This window comes from Homalodisca vitripennis, chromosome 2, assembly GCF_021130785.1.
Source record: "Homalodisca vitripennis isolate AUS2020 chromosome 2, UT_GWSS_2.1, whole genome shotgun sequence".
NCBI lineage: Eukaryota > Metazoa > Arthropoda > Insecta > Hemiptera > Cicadellidae > Homalodisca > Homalodisca vitripennis.
This window is the reverse complement of record NC_060208.1, coordinates 176,701,265-176,728,298: the sequence shown is the minus strand read 5'-3', so window position 1 is coordinate 176,728,298 and position 27,034 is coordinate 176,701,265. Positions and strand designations below refer to the sequence as shown.

Genomic DNA, 27,034 nt, shown 5'->3' with positions numbered 1-27,034 from the left:
TGTTTTTCATATCAAATACAAAATACACATTAATGTGATCAAAGTGCATGATATTTGAAGCTGAACATTTTATTGAAATCGTTAGAATTTACTCTCTACACTATAATGATTACATATTTAATTAATAATTGATGATATCTTACTACGTAGCAAACATAACTCAAAAATCCGTCTAGTACAGTTCTCAATTCCTTTACCTTTTACATTTTACAATTTACGTACATTACGATTTTTCCAACATAATTATGTATTTATGATGTAAATTAATTTATTTTACTTCAAACACATAGGCTACAACAAAAGTGCCTGGGTGCTCCCTATAAATATTCGTTTTCAGTATTCACACAACTTTACAAAATGGCTATGGATACACTAGTACAACAGTTTGACCACTTTAAGTCTTTTTAAATACCAAAGCTTGTTCTATATCAGATCAAAAACTTTTCCTTTTTTGTCTAAACATAATCACTGCACTTAAATGATTACCTTGAAAACTCGGTATAAATGAGGTTCAGACTGCTAATAAGCTTCCTTGTATATAGCAATAAGATCAATAATAATCAGAGATAAGGATAAACATATATTTACTGTAATACAACAATAAATAATAATCTCTGATTATTATGAAAAACTTTAATTCACATTGTTAACAAATAAAGGAACGTTAATCACATTTCTTTGAATATACATAAATACAATAAAACTAAACATGCAACATTTGGTCTCTGTCTATAAAAAATAAAAGGATATCCAAATCATTTGGGTTTTATAGATTTAATGTTTATACATAAAAACAGAATAATTTGTTGTTTAAAATAAACATTGCAATACAATAATAAGCACTCTCTTAATATATGGTTGGAATAGAGATTTATAAAATAGTTTTCAATTCAATCGTACAACTAAGCATAAAATTTCACTTTTCCATTCACCACTACTTCTCATCCATGATTGAGAAGCACATTTTTATTGCAACAGTTAAATTTTACTAAACTAATAAAGCATGCATTAGTTTGTTAAATATACTTCATGAGTGGAATACATTTCTTAGGACAGTAACAGAAAAATCACATTGTTTTATTGGTCCAATTTCAATCCAAAATGACTAATCTGAATATCAGGTTTATTCAAACAACCTTGACATGAAAATAAATCACAAAAATTAATAAGGATTCAAATAAAATAAGTTTAAGTTGGTGTAGATTAATTTCAGTGTAGAATAAGAATAAAAGTATGAAAGCAAACAATCTTTTGCCCTTACAATTCTGATTGCAGTACACAATTTGATATATGCAAACTAATCAAGTAATGAATTGTAGATCTTCTCACTACTCTAAAACACTGTATTATGTATTTGGTAATAATGGCCCATGGTAATAGAGTTAACATACATATTATGTTATTAAGAAAATTTTAGACCAATATACCTTAGTGTAAATTGTGTAGTATTTGACACAATATTTGTAATTTTGAAAACAAAATGCCTATAGCACTTTCTTTCTCCAACTACCAAGTACACATTTTAAACAACACCAGAGACATTGTAATTTGTATTCTTTCAAACTAACCTCTACAGGCTAACTGAATCATTGATAGTATCATTGGTACTATTTGATTGGTTGATAATATATGTAATAATTTGATTGTTAATTCAAAAATTAGTGAGTGTTTACTGGTCATTTATATGTACGTCAATTGATGATTGAATGGATATAATCATACATTATGATATGTTAGATATTTAAAGTCAGAAGGTCAATAAACAATAAAAAGTCAGCCAAAAAGACAATGGTACATTATAGCTCATCTCAGAGAACCAATACATTTTTACATTTTACTAAAATAAAAAAGGTCATTAATTAATTACCCATTAAGTGTGCTGTGTTTTACAATTTATTGGAATTTTAAACCAATTCTAATAAGAAAATCCAACTTTTGACAACAAAAATGGACAATGAATGTTAAAAAAAATAAAACTGTAAAACTATCACCAGTGTGTAAAATCACTAAGGATATCACTATACAAAGTCATGAAAATAAAATAAAGCTTAAATTAATCATTACCCACATTTAAACACAACATGTGTTCCAGATGTGAGCTTTTCCGTTGGATTATATCCACAAAATTTTATGTTTTGGCTTGTTTAACAAAAGTACATTTATTTATAGATTGTGACCTGCACCTCTGTGACCTCTTGCATCTGACCTGCACAATACAAATTTTGCATTGGTCTTCAAACTTCATTGTACTCCAACATCGTGTTGGGAGGGGTGTGATGATCATGCCTCGCAATCCTCACGCAGGACCTGAAGGCAACACTGTTTTGTTATGTACACAGGGTGATATTGACAGAACTGAGCACCCAGACAGTTACGCTAACATGTACTAGTGTTCACTTCTTCCGTTTTTTGGCCGCCGTGGGGAACGATGGACTCTGTGGAACGAACTGGGGAGTGTTCACTTCAGCAAACGAATCCTCGGCAGGAAGGTTCTCATTAGGAGGAGGACTAGTCGGCAGATTCCATTCTGATCCCATCAAGTCAGTCAAGTCAAACAGTGACGGGTTATAGGTCATAAGTTCATTTCCTATTGAAAAAAAATAGTATTTTAACCAAACAATTAATTTTAATGCAAGCTTTTATAGCATCAAAAGGTTTTTTCTTAACAACATTTATCATTCAATACTACCCACTATATAGATTTGTACATTATCATGGTCACAACTTTACATTCTTACATTCTCAAATTGCCATGATACTATTACCAAATATGTGAGATGTATGAAAAACCGCTAACATAGTGATGTACATCTGGTGGTTTGTACACGTAATTACTGTCAAAGTGACTAGGCAAAGAAATAGCATGCCAGTCTGTATCAACGGCTTGCGCACAAATTCTAAGTTTCTTTTGTTGTCGAATGATCCAAAGATTTAGCACACAACTTTCACCATGTTGATCAGGCTAGGTTACAGTAGAACTCTAACTATCTGGATTAACTGAACCTTAAGTAATCTGGATTACCAGGTGACCAAATTATTGGATTTGATCTTTAATAAAGGTATATTAAAGGAAAAATACAATAGCTTTTACTCGGATAAATGTATTCTTGTCACACTTTTCTCCAACGTTTATTGTATTCATTTTGTCATGTTGTGATCGATAAGTGGTGCGTGTGACTAGGATATGTTGTATAATTCCTCCTGCAATTTCATACAATCTCATACGCATTTACACAAGTTGGTTCTCATGACAGTGCAAGCATTAGCCCATAACCTAATTGCACACTGTTAATTACATTAGCATGTACGTTGCCAACTAAAGCCAGTGTGTGTCCTTAATATGATGTACATCTCCCGTAAAATTGTCTTATTTTATAATTGTAAGAAAAAACTTGGCAATCGACAAAATTGGAAATTTTAGATCAATTTGCACAAAATAATAACAGTAAACTGTTAACCTCTTTCCTACCAATAACGTATATTACAAGTCATCAGTTAGTGACAGTGTAATTAACAATGACATCACGCTAAGATCGTAATTTTGGAGGTTGTTTATACAATTATATCAATGGTGTGTTAAAATGTTCGTAAAAAAATTATGTGATCTTCAAACTTGGGTATGGCCAAGGCAAGCTAATGAACCACATAATTTTATTTCCATTGGTAGATCTGGTATAAATCTATTTGTTGCTAGGCAACTAAATACTTAAAATATAAGATATGAAAATACAATTTTTTAACATGTTATAAATGGTTGTTTAATATTTTTAATTGACCCCAAGCACCCACACAATGATTTCCATTCCAAAATAAAAAATTAATACGGTACCAAGGATAAAAATATTTGAATTTTTATTGGTAGTCAATGGGTAGTATTTAAAGATTGAAATTAAAATAGGAATATAAACAAAATCTTAATTAAAAAAATAAAACAAAAAATTTTATTTTTTGCAACTGTTGTAGAAAGTGTTCATGCAAATGTAAGTTACATTATTTATAACACCAATCTGGACTATAAATATAAACATTGTATCAAAATGAAAAAAATTGTTTTTTAAATCTAAAATTTAATATTTTTTTTCTAAAAATTTTATACATTAGTCTTACATGTTGAAATTCATCAATATCAGTACAAAACAATTCCATCTTTAATTTATTTAATTTTTGTACTATTAAAATATTTTACAATTTCAAGTGAATGTTTATTGGAGAGGACAGTTTTTGTGCTTCTTTGTTAAACAAATACAATAATGAGATGTAATACAACGAAATTGAATCAAAGTTGCTAGTGGTTGTTAAGAAATATTTGGATTGATGCTACAAAAAAGGTTTTGGGCATACAAAGTAAATATATAACATTTCAACGATTTAAACCCATCTTCCCAACTACAATAAGCGACAAAATGGTCAACCTTTGATGCTTGTTTGGTAACAACCAATGTCTTTAAATTTTCATAAAACTATTTTTTTATTCAGATGGTCCAAAGCTATAATTTTCACTCAAAACCAATACTTTCTCTTGAACTATACGATGGGACAAATAGTAAAGGTTTTTTATGCCATGTATGAGGAGGAGAATACAAATATGTATTCTGTGTATGGAAGAGAAAGTAATTTGTCAACTAAACTCACCAGGACTTTCCTTGCTGTTGTTGGGTTCCTCACTGGACACTGGATCTGACAAGTTGTATGATAACAGGTCATCATTGAAATACTGGAAAATAAACCAATAATTTAATACATGTGAACCAAACTATTAAACATATGAACAAATACACATTAAAAACAAAATTAATAGGTCATCAAAAGGTGCAGATTGTTTCAATAACCTTTTTGCACAAGAAGATGACCAATAGTATACTATGTAACCTGGATCTAACTCATCCTGATGTCTGTGTTTGAGTGGAAATTGACTAATTTTTTATGTTGCCGTTTCACTAAATCCATAATCATGGATTAAAATATATATCTAAAAAGGTGGATTCAGTATTCTTTAATATTATTCCACACAACAGGCTGTGGAAGGTCTTTATGCAAACTGTTCTAAGTTGTATTGTGAGTCTGTCGCATGTTTTCAACAAATTTTAAAATCGTGGAAACAATTTGCAGTACTGAAAAATCAAAATAAACCGAATTAAAGTGTTCAAAGATGGATTTTGATTTGACCTAAGTCTTTGAAAAAATAGTCCTCAATAATAGGCTTTTATTTTAGAATAACGCAACATTCTGTTTCATGTTCAGTATGACATTAGACGTGACTGTGTGATCTTTAACATTTATACTTTGGTCATCAGAATTAATTTAAACATCAGCTGTTTGATTATACTCTTAGACTGTAATCTTTTACAAATCTTTGATGTGGCTGATAATCAAATTCTTTTAACATCCAAGTGGTTGTATCTGTGACATTTGGACGCAATTTTTTAATTCTGTCATTTTGAATTTCTTTACAAGGTATTTACAACTGTTAGTCATCTGACAAGACAACAAATGAATCCTTTATTCCTGCATCAGGTGTTCAACAAGGATCACACGTGGTCCCATTTTTGTACATTGTTCATCAATGATTTAGTGATACACAGGTACTAACAATATTAAAGCGTTTATATTTATTTCTTCCTCGGTGGAAATTCTTTCTCATTACTTTCAATTCAAATGTTGCTCCTAGAGTTGGTATCACTGATGACGTGGCTAATCCTAAGCAGACCATTTTTGTAGACTGTGTCTGATCCTCATTGTTTATAACATATATAAGTTATTTAAATAAAACAATTTTTTAGATTTTTGGGGGATTATGTGATTAGATTTAATTTAAAAGAAATGCAATATATTTATTCCATTTCTTTTGTGAATTTGGGAGAAACGTTTACCTGGGTCTATTGTGCTGTCATATGTACATTACAATATATGCCCAATCACAACGGAAAACGAAAAATTGTCCAACATTAAAAACAACTTCTGTAAAATTAAAATTCAATGTCAAGGCCAAGCACATGTGTTCCTTTGACCTGGAAGGTGTTGTCTACCATAAATATCTCACTAAAAGTGACTATTAATCATTTGGAAACTCTGAAATGTTTTGTGAGAAGCTTTAAGGAGAATCAAATTCGAGCTAAGGCAAAATGTTAGTTGGTTCTGCACTATGACAACGTGTCAGTGTCCAATTGCATTACTCAATCACAATATTATTGCATAAAAATGCCCTCACCATTATAATATCTTAGTCCTCATAATTGTTGGACTTTCCCCCTGTCGATTCTTTACATTTTTGACAATAAGGAATCCTTAAAATGGCCTATATTTGACACAATTGTTGAAAAGTCAATAAAGGAACTCAACAGTATTTACAGCAAATGAGTTTGCAGTGATGGAGAAATGTTTTTATACCCAAATGAAGTATTTTAAAAGAGACAAAGCCTAGTAATTTGTATATTGAGTGAATAAACTTGTACAAATTTTTTTATCATCCCTTCTATATTCATATTCATAGTTAAAACTGATGAATTATCTAACCTTTATTACAAAAACTGTATCCTGATAAATGGAATGTCCACAAATTAGTATTTCTATACAATTATGCTTCAGTTAGAGATCTCAAACATGACAAAAGTATGAAGATGTTAATTATATTCTACTTTAAAACAACAGGCAAACATTGACTCACCCCTAGTAAAGCATTTGCATCGAGACTGATACCCTCACTCCGTAAAAGCTCTTTCAGGTTCTCCAAATCTGTCTGGACATTTTCTAAATGATCATCCATTTCACCTCTGTAAAAAGTAAACAAACTTAATTTATTATAAAAAATAAAAAAGTCCAATATTTCTTAAAAGAAACTACAGTAGTGATTCAGTACACTATAAGAAAATGTTATTAAAAACAAAAAATTGAATCACTAATAAATAAAAATGTGTCAACGTTAATTTAAAAAGCCAACAGAGTAAATAATAAAAAGGATATATGAAAAAAAAAAACAAATTGAATTAACAAAAGTATAATGATTTAGGGAAATACCCATGAGTTCACCATTAATGATATTTATCTGTTTTAAGAAAATACTATTTAGTCATCATAAACGTTCTATACATTCTATTACATCCCTTTCTTGTTTGGAGTAGTACTGATTGATGGGATACTGACAGATAGTATATTTATTTTAAAGGATCTTTCTTCATCTTTTTTAGGACCTGTTTTCTTTTAATCACCTAACTATTTACTACTTCTCTGTTATTTCTCAGTGAAAGCAATTTGCAACAACAATTTTGCAAGGACCTTTTTACACTAGATTTTTTTGTGTGCAAAATTGTTAACACTACATTGAAATGCTTGCGGCCTCAACTATTTCACACATTCTAACTATCCAATCACCCAAAACAGTATCTTGTAGTTTGTCAATAATTTCTGGGGTAGTCACTTCCACTGGATGTCCTGTACTATGTTAACCTTTTGTGGATGTGTGGTCACATTTATTAACTCAAAAACCCAGGAGCAAATGTGCCATGAACATCATCCCCACACTCTCTTTCATCTTACTTGTGTTAAGCTTTTTACATATCTTACTTGTGTTAAGCTTTTTACATATCTTACTTGTGTTAAGCTTTTTACATATCTTACTTGTGTTAAGCTTTTTACATGTATTACAAGTGTTTTAACATGTTCACAATGATGGCTTATTTCCGGACTTTTTTATTTGCTGTTGAATTTTTTAATGATAATAGCAAAAAACCGTAATTGTTTTGTTTTATGTTAAACCTCTAAGTAAGCCTACAACAAGAAATGTATGTGGGCTTCCCAATTTTGCACACACAAAATTATTTCAATATGTTTTATTAATGTTCTATTTCAATAAATAGAGGAGTCCCTCACGGCTCAGTTGTTGTCAGGGCACAAAGGACCCTTCCTTTTTGTGCTTTTTACTAACGACTTCCCTAATTTCATCAGCGACTGCAATATTGAAACTATTATGTTTGCTGATGACACTACTCTGCTTATAAAAAATATAACAGCAAACGGACTTAACTCTGAAATAACTAAAACAACTAACAAAGCACTCCAGTACTGTCTTCAGAATGACTTGGCAATAAACCCATCCAAAACAACTCAATTAAATTTTAGCAGAAGACTTGAACCTATACCCAATATCAATGACATCATAGTGGAGGACAAGTCCAAACTATTAGGTTTAACTATTGACAAAGATCTATCCTGGAATGAGCATATTCAAATATTGAGTAAAAAAACTTGGATCTGGTATTTTTGCAGTGCATAGGATAAAGTGGATAGGGGGCTGGACGCTGCAAAAGTAGCCTACTATGCCCTAATAGAATCCTACATTCGGTATAGTCTAATAGTATGGAGTGGCACTTCTGAACAAAACCTTAACAAAATCCTAATACTTCAGAAGAAAGCAGTGAGGGCACTAGCATACCTTAGTCCATTTGAGAGATGCAGAAGTGCATATAAATCACTTGAGTTTCTGACGGTTGTGTTTTTGTATATACATGCAGTGGTCATGTACACAGACCAAACAGACTTAGCAAGAGGAAGTGATGTACACTACTACAACACTTGTAGAGCTATAGATTATATTCTACCAGCACATCACACCACTAAATACAGTAAGAAACCCTCTTACATTGGACGCAAGATCTACAACTCACTCCCTTTGGATCTGAAGAATCTTACTGGAAGGCAACTCAAAAATCAACTCAAAGACTGGCTGGTGCAGTGACCCTTCTACAACCTAAATGAATATTTTGACTTAGTAAAGGACCCAAACAAGACTTTGTAAAGCAAGACTCAACTTTGTAATGTACAAATGTACTTTTATAATGTATTGCATTTTAAGCTTGACGCCATGTTATTTCTTGAAGAAATTAACAATAAAGAATTCTTTGATTGATTGGTTGATTGATTGATGTTTCTTCGTCTACCCCAAGGTGGACCTAAAAAATTAATTTACCTTAAAAATTACGCAATCGTATGCCCAACTGGGTACATGTAATTCTGAGATACTTATTTACGCACGGGATCACATTTAACAAACCATCAAGACAGGCAAACAATAAAAACGCAATAAGGAAATGCAAAGCAACTTTTACCCCATCGGGTGCAAGACATGCTTTACGAAAGCACTGTGTGTACCCGATTGGGTACACAAGTGTTAGCTAAAAACCTGAGGGGTAGATGTGCCATGAAATTCATCCCCAAACTCCCTTTCATCTCATTCGGCGTCATGCTTTTTACTTATTATAAGTGTTTAACTCACTTTTACTTTTTCTAGATAAACACAATTGCTTCCATTGGCATTAAAATTGAACCATTAAAAAGATATACTAGTCTGAGTTTTTGTTTTTTTTTTATTTATTCCAGGCAAAAGTCAATCACTATTGTATTCTCTAGCATGATTCATAGTTCAAAACCATGAATTTAAAAAAGTAATTAAACTCTTCCATAGTATATACATTGTAGTAGTATGCACATTGTTCTTCCTTTATTAATATAAAACAGTAAAAAAGCCTGAAACAAATTTGCGCAACAAAGAGGTAGCTGTACTTGGCATTATTGACGCATATATCACTTGAATTATAATCACAATCATTCTATAAAACCTTTTTAACTTTAGACTCATGCAAGTTTCTACTTATCCACCATTATACGTAATGTAAAGAAACTGTCACACAATACAGTTTACAGCTGATAACAAGTGAAACAGACAATAAAAATCAACAATAGGTTAGTCACACTCATGAAAATCAAATTATACGGTTATCATCTAAACAATATGTAATCTAGTGGAAACAGGCAAATTCAATGAACAGCTTAATGTCAAATGTAGCCCATATAACCCCCACTTGGATTCTGTCCCAGCCGAGCGGCTTGCATCTAGGGTGTGTGTTTCCCCCAATGGGTTAATAACTGCTGACTGAGTCATACTTACTATAATAAAACATTTTCTATACCTCTTTAAATTTGTGTGGACTTCTTCAATGACCGTCCAATACCCTGCATGATGACATAACAATGCTCAGTCAACTATGATCTCTGAGGTTGGGTTGTTTGAGTTAGATGAATTTTGGTTTTGCAGAAATCATACAAAAAAGAAGTAATAAAGAGACTTTGAAAACCTCAACTTGACCAAACTTTGATGACTGGAAGGACAAATCACACCTCTGAAATTGAGAACTTGTGGTATAAAAAGAGCAATGTAATGGCTGGCCTCCTGCAATGGACCTACTCTTTGTCAACTTGCAAAATCAGCCTTTACTACATACTTGGCCAAAGTTCACAACAAACCGGCTCTAACACAGTGTTGGTTTTCTTACATATTAGGCTATATATATATATATATATATATATATATATATATATATATATATATATATATATATATATATATATATATATATAATAAATATATATATATATAATATAATAAATAAATATATATATATATAATATAATAAATATATATATATATATATATATATATATATATATTGTTGGTTATATATGTAGGCTATATTTTTCAAGTGTCACAAATATTTCACAAGAAGCTAAAGTTAATAAATTTCTGTACTGTCTCAGTACAATTTCCTTATGAGACATTCATTATTGCTTTAAAATAAACAAGACAACAATTAAAATTAAAGATTGTCACAATAGTAAAAACCCCTTAAATATACTATCCATAAATAACTAACATTTTTGATCTGTATTAAATCCAATTTCAAATATTGATGAGCAAATATATTTCCTCTTTAATTTCCTTCTTTGTACTTACTCAAATTATTTATTTTCTTTGTTTGTAAATTACACAAATTATTTATTTTCTTTGTTTGTTAGTTATACAAACTATAAAAGACGTGGGACTTATACCAACATTAAACTCTGTAGTTAACGATAAAAAATCCTGTTTAATGTCAATAATAAATGGGTTGAGAGTTATTTCAATATATGGATTTTTTTAAACTGATTTTAGTAACTGTTTAGTGCAGTGCCACAAATCATAACTTGATTATATATTTTTTTTAATCAGAATATTGAGATAACCAAATTGGGACCAGACAATTCTTATAATAAAAACCATTTTAGGCAAGTAACTTTTTCATTGTCTTTTTTAAAACATTTTATCACTGTCTGTAAATCACAGATTTAGTTAACTAAATTTCACACTTTAAATAACAGTTTAATTGTAACTATTAAGAATGACTAGAAGAAAGAAATTACATTGACCACTTTTGTATATTAGCATACTGTTGTCAAGTAAAGTACAGTAAAAGCCCGCTAATTCGGCACTTTCGGGGATCGAAGTGTTCCGGATTATTGAAAATTCCGGGATTACCGAGCGTCATATGAAAATGCCGGAAAATTCGGTTTTTTAGCCGCTAAAATCGTATCACACTAAAGTAAAAGGAGTGAAATCAAGTGATATTAACTCAGAAAAGCTGAAAACTCAGCCAAAATACAATCACTCTTTAAAAATAGTGGCTGGGTTTTCAGTCCCAAAGAGATAATGTACAGTAGCTTGATTTTACTTTTTCTACTTTAGCGATGATAGCGGGCTAAAAATATCGTCGTCTAAGTTTTCAGAGTGTGGCTTTAAAAAAAAATCACTCTTTACGTGTAAACAATTAAAGAATTACTAAGGAGATAAATAAAATTAAACAAACATTAGTTTGAACAAAAAAATGAACATTTAATGCCTAGAAAACATTTCTAAACTTAGGTTAACTTAGATGTAGGCTAACTAGTGCGTAAATTATGTAATAAATATTATGGTAAACATAATTTTTGTGTACAGTATTTTATTTGAAAAAAGACCTAATGTCTGTTTGTTTTTTTGTATCACGTTTCTTCTTTAAAAAGTCATTTATCAGAACATATAAATTTACAAGCTCTGAAGCATTGTAGGAGCTGCTGCGTTCGGCAAATCGTATAAACGTGTCGATAGTGGCACTTGCTTCACTCCACGTAGGCACGGGTGTTGGATCATCATCTGCCCCCTCTTCACCATCTGATTCGGACTCCACAGGATGAGGCTCTGACTGAGGTCCAAGTACACTTTTGATGAGCAGTTCATCCGTAATTTCTTCTTCAACTGGCTCGTCGCAATCAATGTGTATCCACTCCAAGATTTCTTCTTGTGGCACTTTCCTTATTTCGTCTTGGGAACTGTGGGCCACCAAGTCCAGTATTGCTTCATTGTCGACTGAAACAGCAATGTCCTCTTCTTGGTAGGCAGCTGGCCATAGTTTTTCGCCAAGATTTCTGTAGAGTGGTGGGCTTGACCTTTTTCCATGCCAAGGCGATTCCGAAAATTGCATCTTTTATGTTGAATTTTTTCTGAAAATCAACCACCATACACTCTGAGTTTATCAGGCCTTGAAAGAAAAGACGCTCTGTAAAAACATTTAAAGTTCTGAAATCACTCCTTGATCCATTGGCTGAATCAAGGAGTGACATTTGCCGGGAGGTATGCGGTAAAAATATTTCCCGATATCAACTCAGACGCTGCAGGGTGAGCTCTGCAATTGTCTAGGATGAGCACAACCTTGCTGTCTTCAGGTAAGCCACGGTTTTTTCAGATTGTCTTTTACAGATGGGACGAAGTGGTGGAAAAAAACCAATTTCTAAATAAATCGGAGTTCATCCACGCATTGGATTGAGCATCGTATATTACGGGTAGGTGGGTAATGCCTTTCAGAGGTCTTGGCTTTTTTGCTTTTTCCGATGACGAATGGCGTCAACATGTGGTCCCCTAAGGCATTGCCACATAGCAAAATTGTCAAACGGTCTTTGTTTTTTTTAAAAGCCTTTGGCACATTTCTCATCCCCTGCTGCCAAAGTCGAATTAGGCAAACAACGCCAAAGTAGGCCAGTTTCATCAGCGTTGTAAATCCGGCATGCAGACAAATCGTAGTCTTCAACTAGATTTTCAAATTCAGCTTTATATTCTTCAGCCGCATTTTGGTCGGCTGATCGGAGCTCCCCAGCTACATCAAGCTTCCGTATTCCGTGTCGATTTTTAAATCGGTGCAGCCAACCATCAGAAAAGGCACATTCTTTCTCATCTATCTATTTTTAATTCCTCACGGAACTGTTTAGCTGTTTCCATGATCATGGGCCCAGTCACAGGCTTCCCTTCAGACCGCTTAGCGCTAAACCATTTGAATAAAATTTCGTCAAGGTCGTCAAGTTTAGGTTTTTTTAAAGTTTGTTGAGACTGCATGTCTTTGACATTTGTAGTTTGAGACTTAAATAAAAGTAAACTTTTCTTTATTCTTCTTGATGTCATACATTGTTGATGAACCAATGTTGAATTCTTCCATTAGCTTCATTCTACTCTCACCTTTTTCTACACGTCTTATAATTTCTAGCTTTTGTTGAATGGTAAGTGTGACATGCTTACGTTTATTTCCAACTTTGCTGGTGGATGAGCCGGGCTTGGAAAACATAGGGCACAACTTTGAGAAAGTTAAAACACAATATGAACGAGCACAACACTCACGACTGCACTCGAGTACGAACTGACAGTGACTGAGACTGAGGCAGACGCTAGACGCTAGACAAACACGTAACGGCGGACCGGCAAGTGGCCCTGAACCCCATCACACACAGCTACTGCGTCACATACAATCCCTTCCGACTGAGTACGAACCTTTCCGAGCGCTCTTGCGAACTGTACGTTTCACACTGCGCTTAAAATATCTCATTTACCGCGATTTCTTTTAAGACGGTGCCGGATGAATGAAAGTGCCGAACCATTGGATGCCGGATTAGCGGGCTTTTACTGTAGTAATATTTTGTAACAGAAGATGGCCAAAAATAACACATCATAGAAAGTGTTTTCATGCCTAAAATAGTCTCTTTATTACAGAATCATCTTGTCATGTGACTCACAAAAACACAGCAGACCTGGTCAAAGGCGGTGTGCCATTAACCTGAGAGTCATCCACACATGCCACCTGCATGTCACTTCTGGGTGTGGGAGATGTGATGACAGGGGAGGGGGCAGGTTCAGTGTGCGACGTCACTGAGGGGGAGGCGAGCAGCAGATCCTGTGGAGCTTGTGGGGAGACCAGTTGAACAGTGTCCCCGAGGGGAGGCACCTCCACCACCACAGGAATGCTGAAGTCCGTGGTGTCACCAGCATATACCTCGGCCATCATATCAGAACTGGTAGTAGTGGACCTATACCATGATAGAACAGAAATAACTTTGCAATACACACACATGACTTTCAATTACAACCAGTATCACTTATGAATCAAATAATATAATGAGGGAATGATGAATTCAAATAATAAAACAACTCATAAATACAACTCAAACCACTGAAGCACAATTTTAATGTACCTACTGATTTGCATATTACTTATACAATTACAAGAAAGGAACACTGATTTTTTCACAGCATCTCAAACCACAACCATTTGAGAATTAATTATATGAAAATCAATAGTTGTTGTATACAAATTATTAGACTATATTTTCTACTAATTTATCATAAATTATCATAAATGATGGCAAAAAAACCACAAAACCATTGAAATTGATTGCCAACTTTGAGACGTATGTGAAGAAGAAAAGATGAATGAGAGCCGTGTGATGCATTGATTTAAAGAATGCACATACCAATGTTCTTGATGAGAACTGCAGTGGCTGGCCTAACCTTGTCAACGATGAACTGGTGATGAAATTCAATAACATTTTCGAAAACATTATTACACAATAAATTAACTTTAGAGACATTTTTCCAAAATTTTACAAGGTTTGGTGCATGAAATTGTGGTGAAAAAACTAGAATATCACAAATTGTATGGTAGGTGAATTCTGAAAAGCCTAATGAAAAATCACAAAAACACTGTCCGCAGCACTGACCTTCTTTAAATGTTATGACAAAAGTTGTAATGAAATTATCGATCGTATGATGAGGAATGAAAAACTTGGGTGTATCATGTCACTTGTGAAATAAAAAGGCACACAATGGAATCACATCAAACTGCATACTGGTGTAAACCACTGATTGAAATCACAAGTAACATATTCGTACTGAGATTATTGAAATACTTGTCATGGTAATAGCTTCAATTGCACCTTATGTGTATATATATATATATATATAAAATCAAAATTGGTTCTAATTGTTAATACCTTGTTATTTTTGTATTTTAAAATTAAAATGTTTAATTGTTAAAACCTAGTTATTTTGTTACTTTAAAATGTCTTGTTACTTTCTGGACAGCTTTTGCAATTCAATCAAAAAGAAATGTTACAAGACAACCACTATCTTGCACGTAAAACAGATGGAATGAAAGTGTTTTCTGTCTGAATTGATAACAGTAATTGCCAGATCATACACGATTTGACCACCAAGAATCAACTATACTTGAAGTTTTAACTTCAACACGATTACCACCCTTTGACCACCAAGTTATCAACTATACACGAAGAAGTTGTGACTAACACGATAACCAAATAATAAAATATTTTTCTTTACCACAAAACTGAAAATTCAACTCACCCACTGTCAAAAGGAATGTTGATTATTGGCTCCGACTGTCCTTGATCGGGAAGGATCAACTCTTGTTCCACTGGCTCCTGATTTACTTCTTTTTGCTGGCTTTCTACTTGTTGATTTTTTTTTTTTTTAATACGAATTGTGAATTTCCCTCTGGCTGCTGTTTCCTTTTCTGCAGTGTCTGCTGTTGTTTACTCTGTACAGGTTGTTTTTTAATCAACAGTTGCTGTTGATTCTTCTGTGGGAGTTGCCATTCATTGAGTTTAATCTTCTGCCTATTATTACCTATCCGCTGTAAACTGATTGTAGTTTGCTGTGGATTCACCCTGATATTTTGCTGTACGGCTGTGGCTTTTTGCTGATGAGAACTCTCCGATGTCACAGGTCCTACTGATCCCACTCTGATCTGGTTCCTCTGTAGTTTTTTTGGCTGTTTAGATGTGATTACTTTTAATATTTTTGGTCTTATCTGCGGTTCTTTCTTTGGAACATATAAATGTGTTGTTGTTCGTGTTGTATTGTCGCTGGAATCCTTGTGATGACGGTTTTCTATCAGTACATTTTGCGGCATGCCAAGGATCAATTCATCACCAGGCACATCTGCATTGACAACTACCTCGTCAATATCTTCACTGGGCCTAAAGTAAACAAGGTAAACATATTGAGATATACTGAAAAATGGAAGTCTCAACTTTATCAAAGAAAAATTGTTGTGGGGAACCGTTGTCCCAGGAACTCTTTAAGCTCTGTTTAATTGTTAAAGATGTTATCATTGAAATTTTACGTCATTAAATAATGTTTGTTACATGTGAAGATGAATTACAGATTTTTAGTGTTTCTTTCAAAAGTCATATGAGAGAAACCATTAATTGGTTGCTATAAAATTTAAATTCTTTTTATTGTTTAAATAAATTTGGAAAAACAGTTTCTTATTGTTGTTTAATTAATGATAACTAATAAAAATCATATAAAAATAATCAAACAACCTAATTAAACTTTTAAAGCAATTTAGTTTAACTAAAACAGAACATAAAAAATAACTTAATTATTTTAGGTAAACATAATGATTCAGTTCTTGAAGTAGCTTTTAATTTTATAAAAGATTTTCAATAACCCATTTGCATCATGCACATCCTACAAAATTTCAACACTGTGTGTTTTGCTCTGCACATATAAACTTTGTAAGTAATTTGTTCCAAAATTTAAAAAATCCCATAACACCAAGTATTTTGAAAATGCAGGCCAGTACACTTTTTTAGTTAGCGTAAAATGTGTTATTTTAAAAATTTAATTAGGTGGTTTAATTATTTTTACATGATGATTTTTATTTCTTTTAGATTATAAAATATAAAAATGAAGAAACTGTAAACATGACTTTTTTATTTACCAACTATAATGGTAACAACAAAATAATAATCACATTACTGGTCAACTATTAATTCAGCTGTTTAAAATACAGCAGTTGTTTTAATGATAATACATACCAGTTACAATTTGAAACTTAACATGCTATTGTGCTAATCAGTTACAAAAATGTCAGGAAAAATCATTTTTAGGCTGACCTTGTCTGATAATTTTTATGTTCACGTAACAGCTGATTATAACACTTTATGCAGTAAAACATCAGTCAGGTTTACAAACCATCTGAATAGTAAAATAAAAATTCCTTTCAAAAAACCATAAAAAACAAGTTTATTTGCTTAAAAACCCACTAGTAAAATATAGTATATATGGCGCTTTTGAAATCAATAAAATATTTATTTTCTTTTGGTTAAGAAAAGAATTGGTTGTTGCATTTCAAAAATTGACTCATACCCTACACTTTTTACTTGCTAGTCTTGAAAATTTGTTCATTATAATATTTAAAAAGTAGAAGAAATTATATGCACTGCATGTAAAAAACGTTCCATTATAAGTACTAATAAGATAACTATGAGATTGAAAGTTTTGACCAAAAGCAGTTTTTTGAGTGCAGCAAGTGAGCAACACAATCAAGACTTAATGTAACCACATTTAATTATTGGTTTTGTTATTATGCCCAACTCTGTCCGTTTAATCTTGATTCTATCTCTTTTAGTTTCCAAGATCTCTTTAGCATGCATACAATTTTGAACACTCAGTATTATAAAGAGTATTTTTTAAGTATTAAAAACATGAAACAAGAATAAGGTGAAATAAATATGGCAACTAAAAAAGAACACATTTTGATAATTAAAAAAAAAAAAACACGAAAGGTAAACAAATATTTTAAGAACAGATGAAAAATAAAGAAATAGAAAATAAGGTGAATGGTTATTTTTCTAAACAATGGAAAGATTTAAATACCAAAGAAACTATAATATCTAGGCCTTTGTTGTTAATACTTAAACTAGAAATAGCTATATTGATGTATAGCAGAAAAAGAGTGTAATAAGACTGTTTATTTTATTAAAGAGCTCTTTTTTAATAAGTTTATAGAATTAAACAATAAGAAAGAAAGATTTTTTAGTCTCATATTATGGACTGAATATCATTTACTATCCGACTGAAAAACAAATTATGGAAATAAAAACAGATGATTTCTAAATTAAGTCTATCAAAATTACGGACAAAAGTTCTATGTAATTTTTACTTGAGTAAAAGAAATGTGTTCTCAGAGAAGCAGCTGTTGTGATGAACCAGTATAGTAATCAAGAGATTCATTACCACATAAACCATATGTTATTGCCTCATAGTTATCACATCTGGACAGTGTCAAAGATAAAAATAATACATTATACAAAACATACAAGTGGAGCGAATTGTGAATTAAAATAATCTCAGTACAATAAGAACATTGTCGATAATGTACACTTTTTCAGGTGTATAATATAATGAAAGTAACCCCAAACAGGCTAAGCCTAGGGGAGTCAATTTGTTATTAAATTAAAAACAATAATGTAATTAAAACTATGTAATCTGATTTATAACTTTCCTTTTGATATATAAAGAACCATTATTATTATTAAAATTGAGTAAGTAATTTTACTTCTTTTCGTTTCACTCTAATATCATAGTTTTTTTTGACCAATTAATAAGCATCAAATAGATTTTAAAATATGAATTTACTTGTTCTTATGTTGCGAAATTGTACACTGAATATTTGTTGTATCCTCTTTTGAATGACAAGTAATTAGAATCGTAAAAAATCTCAACAACTATTTTGATCTTGTAACCTTTATATTGGACTTGAAAATTGAGAAAATAATTAACTGAAATAACTATAATTAAATTGTATTTTGAATATTTTAATGAGAAGCATAATGCCTTTGTCTTTGTTTTAAATTGTGTTTAAATATCATCTGATATTTCAAATGCATCTTTAACCAATTCAATTCCAAATCACACCTTACCCTGTTTCAATAATATGATCCAAACCAATCTTCATCCAATGCAAAATAGCTTCTCAACAAACTATGTTTGTTACAAAATGTACCTCATTCTTGAAACAAATTACTGTACAACAACAATTAAATAGGTTTTATATCATACAGTAAGGAGTTAGTGATTATGTATAATATCTGTTTAGTAGATTAAAGGATTTCAAGAAACAGCAGTTGCAATCCATATCTAATTCGACAAGTCTACTTACTGTGTCAAGAAATAGTCAGTGACATCTTCTGGAGATGTCTCAGTTTCTGTTTCTTCTACAACACCATCCAGCAGTGTTTCTGCCTCCGCAGATTCCAACTCATGAATAACAGGACCAGTAGGAGAACTAATAGGCTATTCATATACAACAACATTAGATTGTGTTATGTTACAAACATCAAGATTATTCTCAATATCAATATTTCTGATTGTTTATAATCTACAAACTATATGCTACACACTACTTACACTGTTGGTGTCTTGTAGGGTGTTTTCCTGGCGGAGGCGAGCACCCTTGTTGTGTACTATCATCCTCGGATACTTCCTTTTGACGCTGAAGCTGTTTTGTTGTACGATAGAGACAAGAAACTGGATCAGCTATTCAACACAGACCAAATCTTTGTTCCAATCAAACTTCTTGGGTTTTATGTATAAAATTAAACAACATTTACAGCATAAACATATTTAACTAATCACTTTCCATGACAAAAAAGGAAATCTTTAGATTCTAAGACCTTAATTTGGAAAAAGTCAAAGCAGCTAAGCTCCATTTTAGTTAGTTAACCTATTTACGTCATAATTATAGCTCTTTGTGAAAATCAAGTCCGAAAACTGTCAAATTCATGGCTCTTCTACAGTTTTTATATAGTAAAAAATAGTAATCTCAGGGTCGAATGTTTTTATAAACAATACAAATAAGAATATAAAAAAGATTGTGTTGGAAGCAGGACAAATTTGAGACATTAACATAACTTAGATGCAGCAGAAAGGTGAAATTACATAAAATTTTTCGTTATTTCACTAACAATGTCAATAATTGGTGCAGGAATGGGTGGATGTACCTAAAAAAATATTATGGTATGCATACAACGGTGTGGTTTGGTAAATAATGAGCATAAAAGAGGATAATATTTTCCGCTTGTATCATACTAGAACTCTTACTATTAATAGGCCCACAAGAGAAGAGGTTCACAAGAGCAAGAATTGTGCAAGCCCAATCGCGCAGCAATTGGTCTTGGCGCAATTTAGTATGATTTCACACAGGCCACAAAACGCCAATGGAACACTGGGAAAAGCTGTTGGCTGTGACAGCGAAACCAAGGGTCCAATATAGACTGCTAATGCATGTTTCGGCGCTCTACTGCAATTCAAGGTCCCCTTCCCTGCATCATTCAGGAGTCGTCTCTTGATGAAATGGAGAACAATTTTTACTATTTATAATGCTACACTGTTCCATTCTTTAAGGTGACGCAGAAAAGAATGAAGAGTAGCAAGACAGTTTTGAATTTATACCATCTTGAGTTCCAGGTTTCTATCAAGTCAGTTTAACCTTCTGCTACTGCACTTAGACCTTAGGAAAGATCCCAGAAAGCGAAAACATTACTACCATACATCTGAAAAAACATTAGATTATTAACCCATTGCGGATCGTGAAAACGGCGCGCGCGCGGGCCTTAGAGTACGAATTAATCCGTATTGCAACGCAGCACCCGCAGTGTTTGCACGCCTACCTGCCTGCTTAGCGCGCTCGCTAATTATACATGTTTTGTTTGTTTATGTTGTTATTTATGTTATATAAACATTATACAGATCATATTAGACAAGTATATTATACTAGAAGTATATTCAAGTATATTCATAAATATCCTCGGAAGCACTACTTTGAGCGTTTTTATTGATATTGAAATAGTTTCCACATCCGGTGGTGTCCCAGGAACAATGTCTGAAATAGTCTGAACATCTGAATCATGGTCACTAGCCCGCTCGTCACTGTCAACATTAGTATCCGCGTAATTATGAAAACGTGGACAAATACGCCTGATAGAACCGTCTCCATCCTCAATAACACTATCGATATCACTTTCATCACTTCCATTTTCTAATAATAGTCTATCTAATTCAGATGATCGTAAATTGTCACCCATTTTATTTACGTACACGCACACGAGGCAAAGGAAAATAGAACGCCACGACTGTACGCCTCAGACAAACAATTTGTCGCAAATAATAACGTTATTGACCGATAACGAGGGGAGTATTTGTGGACGAGTATCAGAGATAAGATAGGAAGCCAGTCCAGGAAAACTGACTATAAATATCTCCGAGGCTTATAACAGCGATAAGCGTTCAAAACAAATGAGTCATCCGTACCACGTCATCCGCGTGAGGGTCACGTCATTGTGCTTTTGGTCCACGCCTCGCTCCGCGTCACCCTCACGTCGTTGATCCGCAATGGGTTAACTTGTTTATTGCTTTCAAAGCATCAATGCACTCATCCTTTGTTTACAACTTCTTGAGCGATTTGTGGACTATAAAGCGCAAAAAGCTAGGTTTCTTCATTTCATCAACATTTTGTGGCCTGTGTGAATTCGGCCTTTGTAGTATGTTGAGTCGCATTACAGAGCAGTTCACAGGAGCAAGCGTGAGCTGGTTGATCACAGTGTGTCAGTGTGCAGGTGCGACGATCACAAACAAACGCCACCACTAATAGATCGCAAATTACAGCAGCTTCATAGTAGATACGTGGGAGCATGGGACGGTTCAAAGGAGCTGCCAGTTAATTGCCAATACTGACAGACGCTCAACTCTTCTTGAAATATGAATGTCTGTGTGTTCGACATAGAACTGTTTGTAGGAAATTATGAACAATCCAGGCACCATCTATGACATCACAATTAATAATGCTTCGTTTCAATACATATTATTAGATATATTAATTTTTTGCTACAATAAATATTGGTTTTAATATTATTTCTACATATGCATAAAATGTGACATGCCAAAACTCACAATGCAACAGTTAAATGTAGAAAATGATTAAATAAAAATTAACATGTTTTTAAAACTGATAATAGTAAATTTCACTCCTATATTCAAGAAGATTCATAGTCCCATTACAATATTGTATTAAAAATGTATAAGAGTAAATTTTAATAGACAACAAATATTCATACAAAAAAAGTGGATGCATAGTTCATGATGGATTATACTTGTATGCATTATGTTTTTCATACATCCCATGTAAGTATTCTAATATTAATAAAATTTATCATTTAAATTTTTAGTAGATACAATTTCAATGGGATTATGAATCATATTTCACGTAGGAGAAATTTACTATGTTTATGCAATTAAAATAACGTAGTTAACATTTTTAGAAATTTACTTATTACATGTTAAGCTAGAAATAAAGCAAGAAATTTATATTTCACTGATATATTTTTTACAGCAAACACAATAAAATTGTATAACACTAAAATAGTATTGGAATTTAGGTGAACATTTTGCCAAGCTTATTAAATGCACTATCTTGCCATGCAAAACTACAAACTCTGATGAGAAAATCTATTATATAGTATTATAATTTAATACTAACTAATAATTTAAAAGGCTTGCTGCTGGGGGGTCTGTGGGGGTGACGGGTGATGCTGCTTGTTGTGGTCATGTGGTCAGTCGGTGTTTTAGAGTGATAGAATGTGTCTTTGCTTCTGGTTTTTCATTTTCAATTTTTCTTGTATTTATTCAACAAACATTGAATCACAAAAAGTACTTGATCTGCCGGGACTCAAACCCGAATCTCTCACTTGCCGGGTGAGTGTGCTACCACCACTATACCACATAGCCCTTACTTTTTACAATTCAATTATTTTGTATTTTGTATATTATTTTGTATATATATATATATATATATATATATATATATATATATATATATATAAACTCTTTTCTTTTGTATTTTAAGTTTTGAATTCATTTAATACATAGATTTTTACTTTAAATTCATTTAATTCTGTGTAGGCTATGCAATTTTTTTATTTTCCATTTTAAGTATAAGTTAATCATTTACAGTAATTAAATCAAACTATTGTAAATTTACTACATACAATACGAGGTTGAGTGGTAGAGAGAGCTTAATAGCCCTAATTCCACCTCTATAGTAAGGGCATTTTTCATTTTTCATTTGTAAAACAAATATTGATAGTAAATTTTCATGTAAAAGCTTATTCGTAAATATGTGTATATTTCACTAAGGTGATCTATCTGATATACAAGTGACTAAAATAAACAAACAATAAACTACAGTTTTTATTAAATAGTGCCCAGATATTATATATTTCAAATAAAAAACCATAAAACATTATTATTAAAATTATATTATTAAATATTATTATTATTATGTATGCAAAGTAATGTTTATATTGATACTTTTCCAAGTGCACCGGATGTAGCTCTAGACTGTTCAATTCAATTCAAAATTTTATTCATAAAGCACAAGTGTACATGAATGGTGTCAAACTTACTCTAATGTATTCAATTTATAAATTTTAAGTGCATAAAATAGCAAACTTAAATACTTTAATTAAAATGTTACTAAACTAAACCATGTTACTAAACTAAAATACCCATCAGACAAGGATGGTGAATTTCTCAAGGTGGACCTGATCGGTTGTTTTCGGCGGTTTGTAGAACTACTGAAACCATAAACTGGTCGGCTTTTGGTGTGCTTCCGGAGTGTGAACCACTCCATTTAATCAGGTACTACTACTAAATCATGCTAGGACCAATCGCTGCCAATCACTGTCATTAGGATAGTGCAATTCTCGCTCACAAGTGAACTGGGCCTTACGACACAGTCGTAGCGATGAAGCATGTTGATTTATTTAGTCACTAGCTGTAGAGGTTTATAAATTAAATTCAAGGCTTATTTCAGGTTTTTTCAACTGCTGAAACTATAAACTACTAGAACTTCATATTCCCCTAACTTTTCTTTGAAGCTCACAAGAGCTTGGCAACAGAACATCCACAAGAAAAAGAAGCTACCTTAGACAATAAAATTGCTTTTGACAAGATTACATTGAATCTTTCCAGATATTGAATCTAAAATGACTTAATTTTATGACAAATACAACTTTTACCTTTTTAAATACTAAAAAGAATTATTTATAACTAATGACAATATTGAACTGACATTAACTCAATCTTCTATCATCCAACTGACTGATGATACCTTATTGACCATCTGCTGTTGTTTGATATGTTTCTGCCGCAATATGGATAGCTCCCGCCAGAGCGTCTCATTCTCTATTTTCATGGCAGTCAACCGTGAGTCCATGTTCTCCTGACGCCCTTTCATCTGCTGCATGTCAGCCAGAACCTTGTTGAGATTATACTTTTCCCCAGGCTGGTTCGGGTACACCTTGCTCAGACCAATCTGAAACACAGGAGTCATGGTTACTTGTTGATAACATATAGACCACTTATAAAACTGTTACCAAAAAGTTTAGCATGCAGAGCTCAAAAATTATGTAGTAATACAAATGACTTGGAAAAATACATTGACGATATTATGAACGCATTCTTAAGAAGAGGTTATCCACGAAAATTACTTAAAGATAAACTTAATGTAAAAAAGAAAACACTACATTCTAAATTTGAAAACAGTGATCCAAAATTAATAGTTCAATACCATCCAGGGCTTCACAAAATTAATAATATTCTTAAAATAGCATTTAATACCTTACAAAATTCTAGTTCAACTAATGATATTTTTAAAACAACTCCTAGAGTAATCTTTAAAAGACCTCCTATTCTTAAAGATATATTGGTCAAACCTAAATTACCAATGACAAACACCAATGAAAAATCAATACCAAAACAAAAAGGATCACATCCGTGTAATAAACCAAGATGTTTGATTTGTAAAATGTTACCAAATTCTTCAAAATTCACTAGTAGCAAAACACGCAAGACATATCCTATCATCGGCAACTTGTCTTGTGAATCTAAAAATGTGATTTACCAAATTCAATGTAAAAAATGTCCAGCAGATTATATTGGCTCAACAACAAATACCTTGAGGACAAGAATGACAGGACACCGATTTGATTATAAACACCAAGATTTAAAGAAAACTGTCGTGACTCATGGTATAAATCACAATGAAACTTTTGAAAATACATATTCAGTCAAACCTATTCGGCAAGTACATACAAATTCAAACCCAATTTACCTCAGAACATTAGAACAAGCACACCAATTGGTTTTAAAAAGCAAAATTCCACATGGACTCAACATCAGATAACTTAGCCAAAAACGTCTCAATTTGAAATCAACATATGGAACAATTGTTTAGTTCATGTCATCTGTATTTATTATTATTACTTATTCACTGTTTATTTACTTTCGTTTGTACTGTTTCCTTTTATATTTTTATATTTTATACAATTTTTGCACCTGAAGACGGTTTTCACCGAAATATAGTGCCAATGTTTTAAAAACAATTTGTTTTAATTGTAAAGTAATTCACAACAAATAATATACATATATATATATATATATATATATATATATATATATATATATATATATATATATCAGTCAAGATAAGACCTGTTGATTTTACACACATAAACACTAAATAAGTTGGAAAGAAAGGAGAAGAAGGCATAAAGAAATAAAAAGAAGAAAGTTACAGAGCGGAAGTAATTAAATGACTACAGCTCATAACTTTCCAATGTTTTTAACATTTTTTTTTATTTGTGATAAAAAAGAAATCATGAAAAACAGTGGCTAGATGTGGAGTAGTTACTTTAAGTGGAAATCACACAGATATTTAAAAGAAATTAAATTATACCACCAATCAATAGATTAACCCTTTTAACCCCAGCCATTTTTCCATGGACTTGCCAGAAAGCCCATGGCGATAAGGGACCGCAGTGCAGAATTGAGGGAAAATACATCTAGTTTTCTTATTTTTGAAGATAATGTTTAGGTTTTTGTTTTAAATTGTTCACAAATAAGTGTATTCTTAGATGTAATAGTTAAAAAGTACTTTTACAGAATGATTTGTTTTTTCTTAGCGTATTTATACATAAAAAAATTTTTATTTTTTTTATTTGTATAGTTTGGACATACATAAAGGGTAGAAAAAAAAATTGTAGCCCCTAAAAAATGAAGCATTTTTGTTGTACACATATTTCTTACTAAACACACAAAATTTGAAGAACTTTCCTTGATAAATCTAGGAACCAGGAGATATATCTAATTAATTGTATTGCTGCATAAGCACTTCTTCATATATTTCCACATACACGTCAGTAGAAGTATACAGATATGTGTATACTTGTTTTTGCACTTTTGAAATAAAAACAATTGTAAAATATCACAAAGTAATTGTAATGGTTTGTAAGAACAAAACTTGTTTAATTTTTCAAAAAAGTAAAAGAAAAAATATTTACAATATATACATTTTATATAAACAACTCAATTCATTGTCTTCAAAAATAGCACATTCATCACTAATAATAGGGTACTTTGGGATTATACCGACCACACCAGGATGAATAACACAAAAATATAAATTTATAGAAACAAACATGATAGAACGAAAAAACAACTCTTTAATTACAAAATTACAAACTTACAAGCATTTCCAGGCATTGTGATCGGTATTGTTGTCGCTGTTATCTTATCTTTCTCGAGAATCCTGATTACGATAGGCCACGAGGCATCACATGATTTGCACGGTACATAATTGCCTTTCCATTACAATTCAATTTATATTTCTGATCAGATCCTCTAGAATTTGATATTTTACTCTGATAGGTACTATCTCTAGGGATGTTTTTCTTTCGTTGACATCAGTGCGAAGGCGTGGCACTCGCATTTTGGGTGGCGGAGTGTGATCAAGAATAAAAACAAGTTTTGAGTGTTTTTTCAATAAAGAGTTTAGTTTTAGTTTGATTATGTTTGTTTTTATTGAATTTTTGTGTTTGGAGAAATGTAGAGGTAAAACACGGAAGTACAATAACGCGACGCACCAGATGGACGGGCGGCGAGACTCTGCAATCACGTTATCTCCTAGACCGCTCGACTTTGACCTCTGTCTGAGGATGGGGAGGG

At 32.1% G+C, this 27,034-nt stretch overlaps 1 protein-coding gene across 1 annotated transcript in view; it reads right to left on the bottom strand.

Annotated features, from left to right (window-relative positions):
- Positions 1-1,875: 1,875 nt before the first annotated feature.
- Positions 1,876-27,034, bottom strand: part of LOC124355913 (heat shock factor protein) — a 45,398-nt gene continuing 20,239 nt past the window's right edge. The window contains exons 4-12 of the mRNA XM_046807066.1: positions 24,141-24,344; positions 19,382-19,510; positions 19,134-19,267; positions 15,631-16,161; positions 15,527-15,529; positions 13,903-14,193; positions 6,665-6,770; positions 4,633-4,714; positions 1,876-2,587 (exon numbers count right to left, since the gene is read on the bottom strand). Of these exons, the coding sequence (XP_046663022.1) occupies positions 2,394-2,587; positions 4,633-4,714; positions 6,665-6,770; positions 13,903-14,193; positions 15,527-15,529; positions 15,631-16,161; positions 19,134-19,267; positions 19,382-19,510; positions 24,141-24,344 (1,674 nt within the window). The 3' untranslated portion in view covers positions 1,876-2,393. The remainder of the gene's footprint in view (positions 2,588-4,632; positions 4,715-6,664; positions 6,771-13,902; positions 14,194-15,526; positions 15,530-15,630; positions 16,162-19,133; positions 19,268-19,381; positions 19,511-24,140; positions 24,345-27,034) is intronic.